General features: G+C 43.3%; 1 protein-coding gene across 2 annotated transcripts in view; it reads right to left on the bottom strand.

Moving 5' to 3' along the window:
* The window catches only part of LOC129811832 (phospholipase DDHD1-like), a 42,645-nt gene that overhangs the window by 16,842 nt on the left and 3,342 nt on the right, over positions 1 to 22,461 (bottom strand). The window contains exons 2-5 of one of the 2 annotated variants that reach the window (XM_055863481.1): positions 22,034 to 22,213; positions 15,220 to 15,321; positions 10,645 to 10,773; positions 6,666 to 6,813 (exon numbers count right to left, since the gene is read on the bottom strand). In XM_055863481.1, the coding sequence (XP_055719456.1) occupies positions 6,666 to 6,813; positions 10,645 to 10,773; positions 15,220 to 15,321; positions 22,034 to 22,213 (559 nt within the window). The remainder of the gene's footprint in view (positions 1 to 6,665; positions 6,814 to 10,644; positions 10,774 to 15,219; positions 15,322 to 22,033; positions 22,214 to 22,461) is intronic. The other variant, XM_055863482.1, reaches the window with a different exon arrangement.

Here is a 22,461-nt window from a genome sequence, read left to right as displayed (position 1 = left end):
GCCGAATAGTCACAAAAAGGATGAAGCGCCAAAACTCAGAGCGGGCAAGATATACAGTGCTGTGATTACTCGCCTCGGACAGGATAAAGATTTTTTCTTTTACGAATCGGAGGCAAAAGATTTACGGCTCCTCCTGGACCAGGCCCAAATCCGAGTCATTCGCATGAAAAGGAGATGCCGATACAGGGGGTGCAGATCCGGGTGCTTAGTGAGAATTACTCGGCGAGTGGATAATCCACCTTCACCCTCCGTCTTACTGGTGAACGTGCAATCACTGGAGAATAAACCGGATGAGCTCCGTTCGAGACTATCCTACCAACGGGACATTAAAAACTGTAATATCTTATGTATCACTCAGTCGTGGCTAAACAAGGACATGGATAATATACAGTTGGCTGGGTTTTCCGTGCATCGGCAAGACAGAACAGCAAACTCTGGTAAGACGATGGTGGTATGCTGTGTCTATTTGTCAAAACCAGCTGGTGTGCGACCTCTAATATTAAGGTAGTCTTGAGGTTTTGGTCGCCTGATGTAGAGAGTGTGTGTGCGCGCGCGCGTGTGTGAGTACACACACACACACACACACACACACACACACACACACACACACACACACACACACACACACACACACACACACACACACACACACACACACACACACACACACACGGAAAAAAAGAAACATCCCTTTTTCAGGACCCTGTCTTTCAAAGATAATCCAAATAACTTCACAGATCTTCATTGTAAAGGGTTTAAACACCGTTTGCCATGCTTGTTCAATGAACCATAAACAATTAATTTACATGCACACGTGGAACGGTCGTTAAGACACTAACAGCTTACAGATGGTAGGCAATTAAGGTCACAGTAATGAAAACTAAGGACACTATAGAAGCCTTTCTACTGACCCTGAAAAACACCAAAAGAAAGATGCCCAGGGTCCCTGCTCATCGGTGTGAACGTGCCTTAGCCAGGCTGCAAGAAGGCATGAGGACTGCAGATGTGGCCAGGGCAATAAATTGCAATGTCCGTACTGTGAGACGCCTAAGACAGCGCTACAGGGACACAGGACAGCTGATTGTCCTCGCAGTTGCAGACCACGTGCAACAACACCTGCACAGGATCGGTACATCCGAACATCACACCTGCGGGACAGGTACAGGATGGCAACAACAACTGCCCGAGTTACACCAGGAATGCACAATCCCTCCGTCAGTGCTCAGACTGTCTGCAATAGGCTGAGAGAGGCTGGACTGAGGGCTTGCAGGCCTGTTGTAAGGCAGGTCCTCACCAGACATCACTGGCAACAACATCGCCTATGGGCACAAACCCACTGTCGCTGGACCAGACAGGACTGGCAAAAAGTGCTCTTCACTGACGAGTCACGGTTGTCTCACCAGGGGTGATGGTCGGATTCGCGTTTATCGGCGAAGGAATAAGCGTTACACCGAGGCCTGTACTCTGGAGCGGGATCGATTTGGAGGTGGAGGGTCCGTCATGGTCTGGGGCAGTGTGTCACAGCATCATCAGACTGAGCTTGTTGTCATTGCAGGCAATCTCAACGCTGTGCGTTACAGGGAAGACAACACCTCCCTCATTTGGTACCCTTCCTGCAGGCACATCCTGACGTGACCCTCCAGCATGACAATGCCACCAGCCATACTGCTCGTTCTGTGCGTGATTTCCTCCGAAACAGGAATGTCAGTGTTCTGCCATGGCCAGAGAAGAGCCCAGATCTCAATCCCATTGAGCACGTCTGGGACCTGTTGGATTGGAGGGTGAGGGCTAGGGCCATTCCCCCCAGAAATGTCCGGGAACTTGCAGGTGCCTTGGTGAGAGAGTGGGGTAACATCTCACAGCAAGAACTGGCAAATCTGGTGCAGTCCATGAGGAGGAGATGCACTGCAGTACTTAATGCAGCTGGTGGCCACCCCAGATACTGACCGTTACTTTTAATTTTGACCCCCCCTTTGTTCAGGGACACATTATCCCATTTCTGTTAGTCACATGTCTGTGGAACTTGTTCAGTTTATGTCTCAGTTGCTGAATATTGTTATGGTCATACAAATATTTACATGTTAAAAGTTTGCTGAAAATAAACGTAGTTGACAGTGAGAGGACGTTGACAGTGAGATATATAGTGTGAGATATAACGTTTTATATATATATATATATATATATATATATTTTTTTTACGTAGCTGTCTATTTACCACCACAAATGCAGGCAATGCAGGCAATAAGACAGCACTCAACAAGCTTTAAGGCCATAAGCAAACAAGAAAATTCTCACCCAGAAGCGGCGCTCCTAGTGGCCGGGGGCTTAATGCAGGAAAACAAATCAATTTTACCTCATTTTTAACCAGCATTTGACATGTGCAACCAGGATAAGAATTATTATTATTTTTTATTAAAAAATACATTTAGACCACATTTACTCCACACACAGAGAAGCTTACAAAGCTCTCCATTTGGCAAATCCGACCATAATTCTGTCCTCCTGATGGCTGCTTATAAGCAAAAACTCAAGTAGGAAGTACCAGTGACTCGATCAATACGGAAGTGGTCTGATGATGTGGATGCAAAGCTACAGGCCTGTTTTTCTGCCGCAGACTGCAATATTTTCCAGGATTCAGCCGATGGCATTGAGGAGTATATCACATCGGTCACCGGCTTCATCAATAACTGCATTGACGATGTCATCCCCACAGTGACCTTACGTACATATCCCAACCAGAAGCCATGGATTTACAGGCAACATCCACACTGAGCTAAAGGCTAGAGCTTCCGCTTTCAAGGAGCGCGACACTAATCCGGATGCTGAAAAGAAATCCCACTATGCCCTCCCACAAACCATCAAACAGGCAAAGCATCAATACAGGACTAACATTGAGTCCTACTACACCGGCTCTGACGCTTGTCGGATGTGGCATGGCTTGCAAACTATTACGGATTACAAACAGAAATCCAGCCGCAAGTTGCTCAGTGATGCAAACCTACCAAATGAGCTAAATGCTATCTATGCTCTCTTCAAGGCAAGCAACACTGAACCATGCATGAGAGTACCAGCTGTTCCGGACGACTGTGCGATCATGCTCTCCGTAGCCGATGTGATTAACACATTTAAACAGGTCAACATTCACAAGGCCGCAGGTCCAGACATTACCAAGACGTGTACTCAGTGCATGCGCTGATCAATTTTCAACCTCTACCTAATCGAGTATGTAATACCTACATGTTTCAAGCATGTTTCACATACCGACCCAACAGATGATGCAATCTCTATTGCACTACATACTTCCCTTTCCCACCTGGACAAAATAAATACCTACGTGAGAATGCTGTTCATTGACTACAGCTCAGCGTTCAACACCATAATGTGCTCAAAGCTCATCGCTAAGCTAAGGACCCTGGGACTAAACACCTCCCTCTGCAACTGGATCCTGGACCGCCCCCAGGTTGTAAGGGTAGGCAACAACACATCCAACACACATCCTCAACACGGGGCCCTTCGGGTGTATGCTTAGTCCCTCCTGTACTCCCTGTTCACGCATGGCTGCGTGGCCAAGCACGACTCCAACACCATCATAAAGTTTGCTGACGACAACAGTGGTAGGTCTGATCACCGACAATGATGAGACAGACTACAAGGAGGTCAGTGACCTGGCCGTGTGGTACCAGGACAACCTCTCCCTCAACATAAGCAAGACAAAATAGCTGATGGCGAACTACAGGAAAGGGGGGACCAAGCACACCCTCATTCACATCAACGTGGCTGTAGTGGAGCGGATAGAGCTTCAAGTTCCATGGCGTCCACATCACTAACAAACTATCATGGTCCAAATACACCAAGACGGTTGTGAAAAAGGAACCTCAACACCTCTTCCCCCTCAGGAGATTGAAAAGATTTGGCATGGGTCCCCAGATCCTCAAAAAGTTCTACAGCTGCACCATCTAGAGCATTCTGACTGGTTGCGTCACTGCTTGGTATGGCAACTGCTCGGCGTCCGACCGCAAGGCTCTACAGCAAAATAGTGCATAAGGCCCCATACATCACTGGGGCCAAGCTTCCTGCCATTCAGGACCTCTATACCAGGTGATGTCAGAGGTCAGACTCTAGCCACCCTAGTTATGAACCATTCTCTCTGTTACCACACAGCAAGCCGTACCGGAGAGCCAAATCTAGGTCCAAAAGGCTCCTTAACAGCTTCTACCCCCAAGACATAAGACTGCTAAACAGTTTCTCAAATGGCTACCTGGACAAAAAAGCAGACAATGAATATCCATTTGAGCATGGTGAAGTGAACACTTTGGATGGTGTATCAGTACCCCCACTCACTTCAAATATACAGACATCCTTCCTTACTAAGTTGCCAGAGAGGAAGGAAACTGCTCAGGGACAACACCATGAGGTCAATGGTGACATTAAAACAGTTAGAGTTTAATAGCTGTGGTAGGATTAAACTGAGGATGTAACAACATTGTAGTTACCCCACAATATTAACCTAAATCATGGTGCAAAGAAAGAAACCTGTACAGAATAAAAGTATTCCAAAACAAGCATTCTATTTGCAATAAAGCACTAAAGTAAAACTGTAAAAAAAGCATTGTGTTTGGGGCAAATCCAACACAACAAAAACATCACTGAGTACCACTCATATATTTCAAGCATGGTGGTGGCTCCAAGTTATGGGCATGCTTGTCATCGGCAAGGACTAAGGAGTTTTTCAGGATAAACAGAATCTGAATAGAGCTAAGCGCAGTAAAAATCCTTGAGGAAAACCTGGTTCAGTCTGCTTTCCAACAGACACTGGGAGACAAATTCACCTTTCAGCAGGACAATAACCTAAAACACAAAGCCAAATAAACACTGGAGTTGCTTACCAAGATAACACTGAATGTGGCCTAGAATGGGGCAAGAAAATACCTTTCAAAGTGGAGGTTCAGAAGAGAATGTGGATAAAGGTAAATACTACCTTGGCAAGAAAAATATGATTAAGTTGACTATGGCATTTGATATATGCACCGTTTGATTATTCCTTACATAATTCTGACCTAAATACTAACTTTGATGTTTAATTCCATTATAAATGTGTCTGACTTGCATACTAATAATAACATAATTGATAGTGACATTTCAATATCCTCCTTGATGAAAAATGTATCACACTAGGTGTAAAAAGTTTTTTATTACACATTCACACTCCAGTGCTGGAGGACATCTGCAAGACGATGCTGGCAGGCTTAAATAATAAAGGAATGTGAAATCAATTGCAATAAGTTGTTCTTTTTGTTTGCTGTCACAATTGACCATATGGTGTAACTTGTACTTAAGTAGTCTTCTGACCGGATACCTTTTTACTCTTACTTGAGTAGTTTCTTAAGAGGGATAATTTTGAGTAAATTACATATCTAAGTAACAGTACTTTTACTTAAGTACATATTTTAAGTACTCTACCACCCTCTGGTATAGGCAGAGATTGCAATTGGAGGATGCATTATATTCATATTCTTTAAATTATATAGATTTCTATTATATAGAATGATATATTGAATAGGCTACATCTGTCAGTACAAACTTTGATTTAGGAAATTATGACGCCTTATTTAATAATTTTGTTGATGCTCCCTCACATAAAAAAATAGCACTACACCACTGATGACGTCTGGTCTTGGTGGACTACTTGGAGCAGGCAGTCACAATACAAAATGCCTAGGCATGTCTTAATGATAAATGGCCAGTGTGGAGGGAAGGACACCCATGGGTGTACCTACTTTCTTATCTACCTGTTTAGTTCAATGAGGAAATGGTTCACATAATGCAGCTTTAACATAATACACTGATAATAACTTACTTGCATCCCTAAGATAGCATCTGGTGAACATCATGACGGTGCAATTATGTGAAAGTTGCGCCCAAACCAGTCTGACAGCAGTTCATGATAAACGTCTCATAGAATGACACCAATGAGGGCAATCCAGTGTTTGACTTGGGCAGGAGCTCACCGGAGCTGAGTACGGCACCTCAAATGTTCTACTGCTTGAGCTCCTGTTACTCTTATAACATAACATATTAGCTGAAAAGTATTGCGGAGCTCCTGCACCTAAATGTAAACAGTACCGGCACCAAAAATGAGTACAGGCACCTATTTCAGTCTAAGTCAAGCGCTCGGGCAATCGATCAAATTATGAAGGAATAAGATCTAGGACAGGAACAGGACACATCCACGTTAAGACAGGTGTGCATTCTAAAACACACGTGTGTGAACATGTTCTCAGACAGACAAACACTTTGTGCTACATTCCATACCGATTCACATCTCCATGGAAACCCACATCAAGACGTGTGAGCTGAAGCTTCATGCCACCCGATCAGCAGACAGCAGTGCATGTAGCTACATCATCCCACAGTAGATCAAACTGGCACAGTCTCTCCACACACAGTAGAAAAATCAACATGGCTATGTCTCAAATGGCACACTATTCCCTTTATAAACGCACTACATTTAACCAGGGTGAATAGGGCCATTTGGGATGCATACTATGTTACCTCAGAGCCATAGATGTACAGAGTTCAACACATAACCCTCCACGATGTTGGAAGCACCATGTCGCCCAGTAGAATAACTATAACATGCACACAGTGAATGAGAGAGCACTCACATGCCAGTGTTCTTGATAATGCGTCCTGTGTCCATCTTCTGTCCAATGCCGTGAACCACAAAGACGATGTGTGTGGTCTGGGGGGGCTTGTCCTCCAAGGAGGCCTCCTCCACATAGCCCCGGTGGAGCCGTGTACCACTGCTGGAGGCTACAGAGGTGACAGTGGATGGAGACAGGGTGAACAGGCGGTGGAGAGAGGGACAGACTCAGTAAAATATCAACATACTGGGTGGATGCACATTGCCCAACAAATGCCAACAACGTTTCGCTCATCAGCGTTTGTTCACTTGTGTTCAACATTGGTAAAGTCTTGATTAAGGCTTGATAGACTCAAACCGTGAAATTACATTTCACAGAGGCCACAATGAAATGACTACACAACATGCATACAGTTATGGTGAACATCCTAGGCCATCCTATATCTGAAAGTAGCAATAAGGTGACTGAGTTTACAGGGGCAGTAGGATACTGGAAGCCTCCCGCTGTGTCTGTGGCTCAGGGTTGCATGCGTGGCTGGCTTCCTGTGCTAACAGTACTCTACACCAGGGTTCTCAAACTATTTGGGGTCGGGACTCCCTTTTGTGATAGTAAATTCATCAGGGACCCCCTCAATCAGAACACAACTCGAGTCAGATTTTTTTTTAAATAGCATACAAGGAGTTTTACTATGACATCGGCAGTGCATAGCCGGACAAACCAAGTCTCGGCCCTGGGAACGAACAATTTAAAAGGCCCACATTTTGTCATGGGGCAGATTTTTTGTTGTTGCAGCTTTAAAGCTAATATCCTGCAATTCTACACATTTTGCCACAAGGCAGAGAGAAAACATTGCAGTTTTAAAGCTTAAAATTGTAGTGCGTTTATGAAGAAAAAATATAATTTTTTTGTCCATTAAAATCACATCAAATTGATCAGAAATACAGTGTAGACATTGTTAATGTTGTAAATGACTATTGTAGCTGGAAATGGCAGATTTTCTATGTAATATCTATATAGGCGTACAGAGGCCCATTACCAGCAACCATCACTCCTGTGATCCAATGGCACGCTGTGTTAGCTAATCCAAGTTCATCATTTTAAAATGGCAAATTGATCATTACAAAACCCTTTTGCAATTATGTTAGCACAGCTGAAAACTGTTGTTATGATTAAAGAAGCAATAAAACTGGCCTTCTTTAGACTAGTTGAGTATCTGGAGCATCAGCATTTGATGGGTTCGATTACAGGCTCAAAATGGCCAGAAACAAATAACTATCTTCTGAAACTCCTCAGTCTATTCTTGTTCTGAGAAATGAAGGCTATTCCATGTGAGAAATTGCCAAGAAACGGAAGAGCTCGTACAATGCTGTGTACTACTCCCTTCACAAAACAAAGCAAACTGGCCCTAACCAGAATAGAAAGAGTGGGAGGCCCTGGTGCACAACTGAGCAAGAGGACAAGTACATTAGTGTCTAGTTTGAGAAATGTCCTCCTACAACAGGACAATGACCCAAAGCACAGCTCCAAACTATGCAAGAACTATTTAGGGAAGAAGCAGTCAGCTGGTATTCTGTCTATAATGGAGTGGCCAGCACAGTCACCGGATCTCAACCCTATTGAGCTGTGGTGGGAGCAGCTTGACTGTATGATACGTAAGAAGGGCCCATCAAGCCAATCCAACTTGTGGGAGGTGCTTCAGGAAGCATGGGGTGAAATCTCTTCAGATTACCTCAACAGATTAACAACTAGAATGCCAAAGGTCTGCAAGGCTAAAATTGCTGCAAATGGAGGATTCTTTGACGAAAGCAAAATTTGAGGGACACAATGACTTTTTCATTTAAAAATCATTATTTATAACCATGTCAACATCTTGACTATGTTTACTATTACTTTTGCAACTCATTTCATGTATGTTTTCATGGAAAACAAGGACATTTCTAAGTGACCCCAAACTTTTGAACAGTGTGTGTGTATATATATATATATATAAAACTAACGGTCAAAAGTTTTAGAACACCTACATTTTCCAGTTTTTAATTGAAATTCACACAGTTTAATGTACTCTGAAATTAAAGCATAGAACAAATAAACAATTGGAGGCAAAACAAAAATAGTGGAATTGTTCTGTTTAACAAAATGTAAATCTACTTTTGACTCAAAGTAGCCACCTTTTGCAGAGATAACAGCCAAACACACTCATAGCATTTTCTACAATGGAAATCAAATAGGTTTAGAAAGTTCTCCCCAACACTGTTGAAGATGTTACCACAAAACGTGTGCACTTGTAGGTTGCTTTGCTTTCCCCCCCTTCTGCCCAGTGCATCCCAAACCAGCTCGATGGGGTTTAAGTCTGGAGACTGTGCTGGCCATTCCATGATTTGAAGCCTACCGTCTTGTTATTTTCATCTAAGGTAGTTCTGAAATACCTCCAGGCTATGTTTTTGGTTATTTCTTGCTGTAGGATGAACCCCTGAACAACTTGGCGTACACCAGAGGGTATTGCATGGCGCTGCAAAATGCTGTGGTAGTTGTTTTGGTTCAGGGTGCCACTTACTCTGTTCAAGTCGCCGACTCTGGAACCAGCAAAAGATAATCACACTTCCACCTCCATGTTTGACAGTTGGTGTAACACACTGAGGAACCATCCTTTCGCCTACTCGACGGCGTACAAAAACCCTGCGTGATGAACTGAAGATTTCAAATTTTGATTCATCGGTCCATAAGACCTTCTTCCAGTTTTCAGTAGTCCACTGGTGTTGCTTCATGGCCCAGTCAAGCCTCTCTTTCTTATTTTGCCATCTTAGTAATGGCTTTCTTACTGTCACTCAACCTGTCAAACCTGCAGCTTAAAGTCTTCTCTTCACAGTTGAAACGGAGACTTGCTTACTTCGACCAGTGTTAAGCTGTGCTTGCAGCGGTGGTCCTGTGAGGCACCTATCTCAGAAACTTGTCTTCTGATTCTGTTGTGGTTTTGGGTCTGCCATCTCTCTTCCGGTCAGAGTTTCCAAGTGCCTTTTGATGGTCTAGGAAATTGTACTCACTGACACCTTGGCTTCTTTGCAATTTCTCTAAAGGAAAGACCCACACTTTTAAGGGTTATAATTGTCTGTCTGTCTTCCTTCCTTTTTATGATAGCAATATACTACTTCCTGCAGTACAATACTGTCAAAATAATGCTTAAGAGGCTGTAGTAACAGTCTGTTCCAACACTGATTTTATACAGACAGATGGTTTTGTAAGTAATCAACAAAAATTGGGACACGTGCAGGAATTGTTAGCATCAACTTTCAAGGCTTAATTTAATTAATTGCTGCAGAACAGCTGTAAGTTGTTAACCCATTGCTTGTTCTCTGAAAAAGGCTTCTTTCTTTTTTTTACTCTGAATTGTACATTATTTTTCAGTAACTGAAACTTATTTTTTAACCTCTGGCAGTTTACCGCTTACCTTTGTACCATTTCAGGTTATTCACTGGACTTGAATTGCTTAAATTTCAATAAAAACTGGAAAATGGGGGGTGTTCTAAAACTTTTGACCGATAGTGTATATAAATAGGGGGAATACGAAAAGTATTGAGTTGTACCCTGGCAGGGTACTGTGGATACCAATATCTGTTAGCCTCCCAGGCCCATGTTGCCCAGGTTTAAAAACATACATTGTAGAATAATATTTTATTGTATTACACCCTCTAAACTTTTTCCACAGATCCCTTGTCCCTTTCATTTTTGATCTGGCCATGAACCCCTACAGTACCTCCAGGGGTCCGCTGACACCACTGAGAACACCTGCTCTACACAATAGGCAAATAGGATTAGCTGCTTGCTGGCTGGCCGACACAGCCTTAAGGAGATTTCCAGCGGTAGTGGGTTTGTGTGTCAGAGGAGATTGAGAACTCATGCCAGATCCACCTCTTCATCTTCACTTCACTTCACTTGATATTGGGGTGGGGAAGGGGATGAAGGGTTCAACAGAAGAGTGGGCAGTCAGTCAGTGACCTCTAACCTTTGGAGAAGCCCAGTTTCTGGGTGACAGTGCGGGCGATCTTGGAGGTGGTGGCATCGCTGTAGAGGTAGACCTCGTCCACACTGTGCCAGTCCACGTGGGTCCGACTCAATTTCAAACTGTGGACAGCTGCAGAGGAAGAAGAGAGGGATGGAAAAGTAGGAAAGGGAGGAATGGGCAAAATGGAGGGATGGGAAAATTAGAACGCAAGGAAGGGGGGAACGAGATGTGAGAGCAAGCAGAAAAAGATCAAGAGGTACGATGAACAAATGCAGGGGGAAAGACAGAAAATACACTCATCAAAATTGTGATTACAAATTCCTCATGTTACAACTCAACAAGGAGAAAGTTTGATGTAGTCTATTGCTCGATCAAATACAGACTAGGGCATTGATCTGCAGAGGGTCACTAGAGAACCAGAAAAGTACATATTGAAGAAGCACAAAGGTTCACAAAGTCTGCATATTTCAACTGTTACCCGCCCATTGATTGCTTGGGTGTCATTGAATGTGTACAGTAGATTATGTGAAATAATATTGTACCAGACAATTCTCAATTGGGTCTCTATGGTAAGCTCGATAACCAATGTGGATGGGCTACACTCAGGTTGTGCAGATCATACAGAGGACTAGATTAGATTTCAGCCTCATTATCTTAGCGGGCAACAGGGCAGGTAAGAGTGAAAACATGAACGATAAATGAAAACCGGTTGACTGGGTTGAGCCGGTCACATTGAGGTTTGATTGCCACAGATTCACTGTATGGTACAGTACGTGAAGAGGTGACCGGGTACTTTGGTATTGGTCCAGACCGAACCCTGGGGTGCATAGAGACAATCAGGAGGGATTAAAAGGACAATGTTAAAATGTCCAGGACAAAAGGATTCCTAGAAGAGGTGGACATTAAAGACGTCCTCCAGCGATTGTTTTTACTTGTACTGTTGAAAAGTGATATCTCACGTACAAATACAGTAAAGTACACATACTAAAGAGTTAAACAATTATCAAAAGTTTGGACACCTACTCATTCAAGGGATTTTCTTTTTACTATTTCCTACATTGTAGAATAATACAATGTAGCGGCAGGTAGCCTAGTGGTTAGAGCGTTGGACTAGTAACCGAAAGGTTGCAAGATCGAATCCCGAGCTGACATGGTAAAAATCTGTTGTTCTGCCCCTGAACAAGGCAGTTAACCCACTAAGAATGTGTTCTTAACTGACTTGCCCAGTTAAATAAAAGGTATAAAAAAAGACATCAAAAATATGAAATAACATACAGAATCATGTAGTAACCAAAAAAAGTGTTAAACAAATCAAAGTAGTCACCCAGTTTTGAGTTGGACCGCAGAGAGAAGGAAAAGCAACCAACAAGTGCTCAGCATATGTGGGAACTCCTTTAAGACTGTTGGAAAATCATTCCTCATGAAGCTGGTGGAGAAAATGCCAAAAGTTTGCAAAGCTGTCATCAAGGCAAAGGGTGGCTACTTTGAAGAATCTCAAATATAAAATATTTTTTGATTTGTTTAACACTTCTTTGGCTACTACATGCTTCCGTATGTGTTATTTCATAGTTTGATGTCTTCACTATTATTTTACAATGTAGAACATAGTAAAAATAAAGAAAAACCCTTGAATGAGTAGGTGTGTCCAAACTTTTGACTGGAACTGTATGTTTTGGGCAAAATAGTATTTGTATTTTTTATGCAAGTCTGGAGTGCTTTGTACTTGCGCAGGACTAATCATGTGTGAGAGAGAGCGAGACTTAGCATGGGGGGGGGGTACTTAGCATGAGCATCACAACGGTATCAAACTCTGTCCAGAGTGCTCGCTTCCTCAGATCGTGTCCAGATTACTGCTGGTGCATTAGCTTGTTAATGCTCTGAAAACACTCAGCAGGTGTTCAGAAAACTCTTAACTAATGCAGTACAATCTACAGAGTAGGGGACATTAAAGCCTTAAATCACCTTCTTCCCTTCCTTTCCCCTCTTTCTCTCCTTCTTTCAACCTCCTAATTGGAGGCATCTGAGAAGTGTTGTAGAACCACCAGCGGGGAATAGAACAGTGTCTTTGTGAGAGTCACGTGGAGGGGTAAAGCAGGACGTCCCTGTTCTAATCTCATCAGCGCGGTGAGGATTGAGGAGCAGTCATGGATGCTCCAGTTGATCAGTCTCCATTCAGGGCCCCTCAGAAGCCTGATGATCCAAAATGGCTTAATGGAATGACAAGCAGGAGCTCAGGACTTAACCCATGAAGAAGAAGCTGTGTTAGATGGCAGACAGCTCTTCCATTTAGGAGAGGTAACACATTGGGGCTTAAGAGAGGGATGTGTAGAAGGGATGGGACTGAATCCTAACCAAGCAGCTTTGCCAAAGTAAAAAGAAAACTCAACCCAGTCGATGGTCATAAGAATCTATTGCATTGGAAGACCTGAGGGTAAAGATTTGTCAGTATTGCAGAACTTTTCACCGGGTTAGAGTAGCATGTTTTCATTTATCATTGGAAATCACACAAGCATGCTTCACAACAAGTATCACACCAAGGTTGGGATCAATTCCACTTCAATTCAGCCAAATCAGGAGGTGAATTTATATGGAATTGACAACCAGCACTATACATCATCTTACTACAGTACTCTACAGAAGCGGCGGCGGCGGGCAGCAGGGATAGAATGATCTGTTCTAATGACCGGAGAAGTACAGTAGGGAAAGACAACCTCACCACTTAGCTTACACCTACTCTGAGTCCACTGTAAAACGGGATGTCTTGAGGAGGCAGCAGGTACTCAGTCTTACCCATTAGCCAGCCATAGGAATAAATAAATCATGGCTGACTGGGTGGGGAATGGGGAACGTGCTCATGTTGCCAAATGAGATGGACAAGCTTCTCAGAGACAGCATCCTGTTTTACAGGGGAGCCCAGGGCAGAGCAGACAAGCCAGCGAGGGGAAGAGGGGGAGGCCTGGATCAAAGCACACCAAAGGATCTAACAGTCAGCCACAGAGAGGTTAAGAGGTTTACATGGGAGGCTTTCCAACTATGCCCCGGAGAGCAAGAGAGGACGAGGGAAGAGGGAGAAAAAGTTGTAGATAGATTTAGAGACCGTGTGAGAGACCAAGAGCTAGAATTAGGGTGAAAGAGGTAAGAAAGACAGAGAGAGAGAGAGAGAGAGAGAGAAACAGAGCGAGAGAGCGCCTCTTGTAGCTTTGTCCCCGAGATAGGTAATTATGCCACTAAACCAAGGCAAAGCTCCTTTCCTCAAATGAATTACTGTTATGTTTAAACAGTGTTATTGTTAGGATGCTAGCTCAGAGCAGTATTGTCTCTTAATTGGCATGGGAGAATTAGTGTGACAATCACAGGCAACGCCTAACTAGGGCCTGCCAAACATCTTGGATATGTTCCTAACCTCTGAAGGGTTCCACATTATGTAGAGAGCCACAGAGGGAGTACTACTCTCAATGCTAGGACATTAGGGTCACATTCATGAACCACAAAATGGTAGAGAACGTTTTGTGCCTGCTGAATGCAACCCAGTACTGAATTAGATTGGCCCTAGGGCAGGGGTTAGCAACAGTTGGCCAAAACTGGCCCACGAGTGATCTTTTTTTGGCCCCCCAAAGCTTTTTATAAAAAAGGGGGATTTTAGTTTTTGGTCAAAAGACAAATCGCCATAAATTCAGCTAAAAATGTGTTTAATTTGGAAATCTGTTCCCAAGTACTCCTACGAATAAAAAGAGACATGATCATGTCTCAATGTAATCAAGGTATGAAATTGTTATTTTTTGGACTTTGTGGTGTGCAGTGTACAAAATTATTATTATTATTTTGTGGCCTCCCGACCACCCCACCCACGACATAAATTGTCACTGAATCTAGTTGCTAACCCCTGCCCTACAGTGCTGCAGATAGTGCAGACTCCTATTGCCACCAATAAAGGAGCAGTTATTCCATCCATTGAGGCAATGCTGGAGCTTATAGTGCAGCCTGCAGAGCACAGTGTGCTATGTGGGCCTGAATGGTGCTTCTGTTGCCTCTAAACGAGAGCTTTGTTCATTCTCTTCAGCGCTGTGGTGGTGATATGGGAGGTTCATTAAGATGTGATCAAGCCGCTAGATGGAAGGGGAGGTGGAGAAGGGGAGGCTTTTTGGAGAACCAGCTTATTGAGCTCAGATCCTTCGTTTTCCTATTTGGATTTAGAGAGCCTGGAAAGATGTTACTAGCTAACTGACTCTCCACTTACTTAGCTCTACCACCACTAACAGACAGACCGGAGCAAGACTTGCAGGTATCATCCAAAAGTCCAGAAAGCAGCAGCAGTAATAGTGACATACTCTGGGACACAGGAAGAGGGGCATTCTAATGTCTAGGCCCAGTTTAAACTAAAGGAGTGAGGAGCCATCTAATCTAGATCCAGTTCTACTAGAGCAGGTTGGGTTGTCTAACTGGACTTAGTTCTAGGGAGAGCTCAAAGGGGTGAGCGAAGATCTAGTTCAATCAAGACCTAAGATCTAGAGGAGAGAGTGAGGGAGTATAGCAGATATAATGTAGGGGATAAAAAAAAGGCTGGCGTTACAGTACCTGAGCAGCGCTTGCGCTTGAGACATTTAGTTGTAGCACTCGGTTGATATCCACTCCATTTGAAAAGAAAGGGGAGGTAGAAAGGGGGCAGGTGGGAGAGAACTAACAACCAAGAGAGAGTGAGTGAAGGACATGACTTGTGTTTTGTCACAAAGGGCTACCCACTGCCATCACTGTTAGACTGGAGGGCGTTTGTCAAGCAGCGCTGGTATCAGGTAGCCACCCTGAGTCTTGTGTGGGTGTATAGTACAGCTGTTGGTTAGAAGCTGTTGACTAGTATTCACATCAGAAAATGTCACAGAAATGTGCATTAGTAAAAGTTCAAAAGTGATTAAAAAAAATAATTAGGAAAAGTTTGAAGAGTATAGCCTAACCATTAATACATTTTGTTAAATTTCATTAGCTACATTCAACTGACAAGCAAAGTTCTTCATTCGAATAAAACCTGTCCCTATGTCTATATGAACATGGCTCTTCATTGTGGTGGCTTAATTAACATGTCAATATTTGCTGTTGCACACAATCTTGAGCTGAGAGGGAACATTGAAACCCATTTGCAGCGCTGTTTGACATATGCCCAAGATGACTGAGGTAGCACCTGAACATTATTCTTGTTTTACTGCCTTTAGGGCACTCAGTGTGGACTATATCATGTGCTGGTAATGAACAGATAGTTTTGTATAAAATCATTTTAAAACATGACAATTATGACTGTTTGCCTCGGACAAAATGATTGGTCAATGGAGGCTACATGACAATGATATACGACATAACATATTCAGAGTGGTAAGAGGGATACATGGTTGTATTGTACTTTCAGCCAGATAGCTGTCATTCATCTTGTCAAACAGGTTGAGTACAAATTGCAAAACAACATTCTAACATCAAATGTAAAAGTATGTTCCTGAAAAAATGTTGGAGGGCTATCAAAGTAAAAGCCAGATTTAACAGCGTAATATTTTAAGAGGATTTCACAACGATCCAAAAGTGAGTGGGCCGCCGACAGAGAAGTTTCTTAGAAGTAGCCCGCCTTACAACTTTTTCCCCCCTTGCTCATGTTTAGTCTAAAAAACCAAAGAGCTACATTATTTTAGTGGGTCAGAAAAACTTCAGGGGAAGGATATCCATTCCTGAGAACAGAGGCGAGAACCATTTCTGAGAACAGAGAGGAGGAAATTGCCCTCTAAGATATTTCCTAAAGTCAAAGCAACTGCTCACTCCTTCCCACACACTGGCCATACAGTGAGACTCGCTCTCTCACAGCTATCAAGCAACCATTTAGAGAAATGTCCTTCCATTAGACCATTGTGTCAGACTTGATATCATCACATAGCCTATGGCTGCTGTCAGACTGTGCAGTGACACTTAGCCCTGACCTAAAAGGACCAGTCACCATTTTCACACGGACTCAGATAACATGACCTAGGCCTTGCCCTGTGGCAGAGCTCTGTTTGTGGACCTTACTGTTGGAGGGAAGTAATGGCCTTAGCTGATTGAACTGAGTTTATGTTTAATGAGTGTTAGTCAACATGAGGGTGCCCCTATTAAACCAGAAGAACCCTGAGCTGGGAGCTCAGCTGGCCATAAAGGTATTATGCTGTGCTGTGACTGCTTTCATATTTCACATTTACTCACAGCTATAAATAGGCTGTGATCGGTTCATCAAGAATAACCAGGCGCAAGCAAGTTGTCAAAGGGGAGTTGTATTTGGATAATAATAAGACTTTAGGATAACGTTGGTGTATTGGAATGTAAATAGAATCATAATCAGTCAAGCAGAATAACTATGGGTGTGGATATGGTATTGAGATGTCTCCTATCCTTTCAGGCATTTGATTACCAAATGAATGTGGATCTCCATTCCAGATAGGGCTATAATTGTACCATTTGAGCGGAGGTTAGGACCAAGAGATCAGACTTGCAAATGACAGCAGTGCTTTCCTCAGCTGGGCTGGGATTGGGTGAAACCTGCTGAATGTACAAGTGTTGTCAGGAAAGGCTGGGAGAGGGGACGAGATAGATAGTTAGAGGGAGACCAAGAGGGACAGGGGGGAGAGAGAACGACAAATAAAGAGAGAGACAGAGGGAGAAAGAGAGAAACGCCACCCTCTGAGGGTCTGGAGACAGACATGAATCAGCTGATCCATCTGGGACCACATCACAACAACAGTGGCTGGAAACAAATAGGCTTTATCCTGCTTAACAACTTACTGTCTGGGGCTGTCCTGCTTTATGAAGTATATTACTATATCATTAAAATTACTACTAATGCAGCATTAATATATCTGACTTGTTTTCTGAACTGAAGTTGGCTTGTGTGGCCATGATTAAAGGCTAATCTTGGATTTAGGGTTTCAATGTGGTACATTTCTGGAGGTTGACAATTGGAGACAAAACGGTAGTGTTATGGAGTATAGATTACATTTTGACATGGCCTGCACTGAGCATGTTTTGACCTACATCTTGAATCAAAAGGTCCATTGGTGTGGATTTCTCTGTTTGAGAGAGAGCACCATAAACCTCTCAAATGGAATGACATTCCAAATGTCATATTGGTTAAGAGCTCGTCTACTCCACTGGGAGCTTAGGATTTAATTGGCCAGGGAAAAGACCAGCACAACAGAATGCTACAGTTACAGTATCTGGTCAAACACATCACATCCATGCTATTCTCCATCAAGTGTATCCAGCCAACCACCCACATAGCGACATACAGCCTGAGGTATTCAGCCTTCAAATAAACATACAAATGCATGACACTACTAAACTGTGTGTCTAAAACTCTTATGATTCAAAAATAAATTGTATTTTGAATGATAGGCCTTCTAGCTATTGAAAGCTTAGCGAATAGTATGCTAACTGTAAAATGTCAGTGTGCCATGACGATTGTCCTGGGTTGTAGACTAGAGCTGTGACTAGTGATGGAGGGGAAAAATCTATAGTTACATATGGATATTACTTTTGACAATATATCATATCGCTTTGACAATATCGCAATATCATTTATTTTGCTAGTTGGCTGTACCTGAAGCCTATTCACTAACTGCAGTATTTTTCTTTCATAGCTTGTTGTCCATCTTTTTAAATAGGGTGACAATTTGTTTTCAGCACTTTTATTTCAATGACGGATCAAACCTCGTTTTCTCATGGCTCTCTCTTGTCCCTCTGCAGCAGACATATGGTGAGCGATATGTTTGGAACACTGAATCACAAAATCACAGTATCGAATCGCAATACATATAGAACTGTGAGAATCACAATAAATATAGAACTGTGAGAATCACAATACATATAGTATCGGCACCAAAGTTTCCTAATAATATCGTATTGAGGTCCCTGGCAGTTCCCAGCCCTAGCTGTGACATGACATTATGTGATGTTCTGGCCTGTGTGTGTTGTTGACATATGACCCTGTGTGCCTGTGGGGCTTTGCGTGCCGTAACGCTCCAGGAGCCTGACGGACTGAAGTACACCCCACCGTCATGAGCCCTGGCCCAGCCTCTAGTCAGCCCACATGCAAATCTCTGATTCAAACGCCTTCAAAACACAACCGTATGATAGATTCTCACATCAGTACACAGTCCCTTCACATACCTGCATCTCTCTGTTGCCATCACCCACCACTCCAACACAGACATACGCAGGCATATATACACACAGTACACACATATCCACCAGGGATTCTTCCATAAACAGCCTCCCTAAGTGATACGCAGCCAGTGCATGTTTAAACAGGTCTGACAAACAAAAGGTGTAATGTGTCCACAGTCAAAAAGACCTCGCATAAAGCTTACTCAGGTCTCCTAAAACCTGAGAGGGGAGCCATCAGGGGGCCTCTTGCTATTAACACCCTGCTCCTTAGATGATGTAATCACAGTGAGAGGGTCATGGAGCCCCAATGGGACTTTTCAGTCACACTGCATGGAGCAACTCTGTGCATGTGTGTGCGAGCGACTGAGCATAAAGGCCTGCCCTACAGTATCAAAAATGTTTTTGCCAAATGACGGTTTCTGTACAACAAAGACTATCATAGTGATACTTTGTACTTTCTTCCTCTGAGAGGAACTTCCAAGCCAGACTGGCAAGTAAGACAGACTCTCTGTATTATGTGAACCAGCCTATTGCCAGCTTCAGTAGCTGCTGAAATCAGTAAACCCGTCACAGTATAGCTGCCATGTGGGCCATTATCTGTGGCAACTGTCAATTTCCATCCTCAAATTGGACAACAGTGGCAGCCATCAACTACAAATTAAGTGGCAAACTGTCACTGTCACCCTTTCCCATAGACGCCTGAGGAATGAGGAACCCTTTTTGACTGACACAGCAGCAATAACCAAGGGCAGGAGAGAACAGAGCCCTCATCCTGTCTGCATTATGATGATCTCATGCCTACATAACAGGCCTGCGAGCTGCAACACTTGCTTTCAGCTCCATTAGTCTTGGAGCTGGCTGCTGGGTTTCAGGGTGAGAAAGAGGGAGAGAGGAAGGGTAAGAGAAAGAAGGAGAAGTGGAGGAAGGGTGAGAGGGTGAAAGAAAGACAGAGAGAGTTGAGGGAGAACAATGGGTGGAGGAGAAGAAAGGAGACAGAAAGAGGGGGAGAAAAGGAGAGAGGGTAATGCAGTATTGTGAAGTGGGTAACAGGTACACTCTCTCGCTTTATTAGCTGGGTGCTCTGCCATATATGACAAAGACTTCAAATATAATACCAAGCTCAAAAACATTGGGAAATGGCATAACTCCAAAATGTTGGGGGGGTTTTTATACAAAAACGAAATCACCTCATCACACCTTTTAATTTTCGTCCAGGCAGGCTAACATGTTTCGGAAGTTATGCCTTGATCAGAGCATCCGTTTCGGTAAGCTACTGTATATGGTACAATAGACTCACTGTCATTTTCAAGACTTCATTGACTTTGGCAGAATATGTTAACAAATAATTTTGAAGTGAATCCTTGAATGAATTCATAAAAAAATGTGGTGAAGCGTTAGAACAGAACAGTTTTGTATTCTATCAAAGAGGTGACTCAAAATGGAAATTATGGGATGTGGCAGTGCTTTCAAAGGGGGATTTGGAAAGGGCTGGGTTGTGGGTGCCTACGTGAAAGTGACACAACCGCTGCCGTAATCCTAATCCCATTTCAAACACACTGATTATGACTTGTGTCCTCGGTGTGTGTTTATATTTGTGTACGTGTGAGAAAGAGAGGGATAGATAGAGAGTGAGAGAAAGAGGGAGGAGGAGGGGTAGTAAAACAAGGGAAATTCGGACAAGTGGCTTTAGGCTTTAGGTTTACAAGTCGGGTTAGAATTACAGTTAGTGTAAGGTTTAAGGGAAAATAGGATTTTGAATGGGAATCAATTGTTTGGTCCCCACATGGAGTAGTAGAGAGCGAGTGGCCTCTCTTTCCACCAGCTCATGTCTGTGATTCAATTTGAGTGGTGTAGCTAGTACCGTGCAGGCGCTTGAGAGAACATTGCATTGGCAATAAGGAAACCTCCAGTAGCCAGCCAGTCTACTCATGACTATATATACAGTCCCCTATTGCTCCTGAAGGGCGAGACTGTCCTTGTATGAATGAACAGACTGTACTATTGGACGCATTCAGAACAGGTCTGAAATAGAGGCTAGATCAGGGACCCATTCAAGGACTAAACTTATGTTGATTAACCTTGAGTCAGAGCAAGTCATGATCATTTACAAATGGGAGGTTAATCACTGTGTTTTGGTCCAATTCAGAGTGCCACACACTGAGGAGATGGCGCTGGCCTTGGTTGGTAGGAAAGCAGCACTTGTTCTCAGTTTGAGATAGAAGTTGTCTTCAAGCTTAGCATTGATACGTCAGATTATTTCTCACACAGATACAGCACACACACCAACACTGGTGGCATTTGCCCTTACACACACACAGGCAAACATAAAGGTGACATTTTCCTTCTCCTTCACTTTCCCTCTCTCACACACATACACACAATCTCTCCTGGTGTCACACTGATTTAATACCTCTGGTATCGAAAGTCATTCACACACTCACATTCATCACAGAAGATGCAGCCATTTCACAGGGCTGAAGACTGTGCATTCAGGAGGGAATTGCTGACTGAAAGATTCCATTTGTCATTTGTTTTCTGAGTGCTCCAACAAGCTATTCCTGAAACAAACTGCTGTCTGTGCCTTGCATGAGAAATACACTTTTACCTATAATACACTCTGGGCTAACACAATACAATCAACATCCTCATAAAGACAATCTGGTATGTTTCCCCTTTCTGGTCTACAGGGAGATCCTGATAGCTAAAACGTTATGGTTTATGAGTCCCAACAACACTTTTCAGTTCTGATAAGCTGGGCAAAGGTGGGTGTTATTTTCAATGGAGTCCATAACTAACCCAGACACCATCTACAGAGAACCCCATTTGACAGCTGCTACCACACTGCATTATCTATAAATTCTCTATAGATAAGTACCTTTCTGGAATTATAGTCAGGTTAGTAGTGATTGCCCTGGCAGAACTTTGCAGATGAAGATTGTGAGAGAGCATGGCTACAGCACTGGTATCCAACCCTGGTCCTGGAGAACAAGCCGATTCAGCTAATCAACAAATCATCAAGACGTGGTTAGTGAAATCAAGCGTTTCAGTTCTGCTCTGGACCAAAAGCTAGCCCAGACTGTAGCTCTCCAGGACCAGGGTTGGAGACAACCAGTATTCAGTCTTTAGAATAATGCATTACATATTTATCAAGTGTAAGCCTACACTTGATAAATATTTATTTAGGCCTAAACCATATCTCCCACAAGCCCTGGTGTTGTCTCACCATCTTTGCTGTCGACTGTTTTGGCCATCACAGAGTCAGAGTCGAAGCTGTCCTGCATTTGCTGCCCAAGGAAACGGGTCAAGTGCTCCACCTCGATGAGGTCACTCTCATCCTCCTCCAATGGGAGCCAGGTGCCGTCGATGAACCACTGGCCCCTCATGACAGGAATGCTCTCCTGCTCTGAGGGTGGGAGAGAGAATGGAGCAGGGGGAAGTTAGAGAGATTTACAAAGCATTACATTTTTTCCCCCTTTTCTTTTCAATGTTCCCCTTGATTGTTTGCTAGACGGGGAACAAAATGCTAGACGATAGACAAAAATTGGTAACGTAGAATGAGCCAGCAGGTAACAACTGTGTGTGTGTGTGTGTGTGGTGCTGACACCAAATGCAAATAAATCTAGGTAGTTGCTTTGTGAAGGCTGCAATGAC

Source organism: Salvelinus fontinalis, chromosome 15, assembly GCF_029448725.1.
Source record: "Salvelinus fontinalis isolate EN_2023a chromosome 15, ASM2944872v1, whole genome shotgun sequence".
NCBI classification, from domain to species: domain Eukaryota; kingdom Metazoa; phylum Chordata; class Actinopteri; order Salmoniformes; family Salmonidae; genus Salvelinus; species Salvelinus fontinalis.
This window is presented reverse-complemented; position numbering and strand designations above follow the sequence as displayed.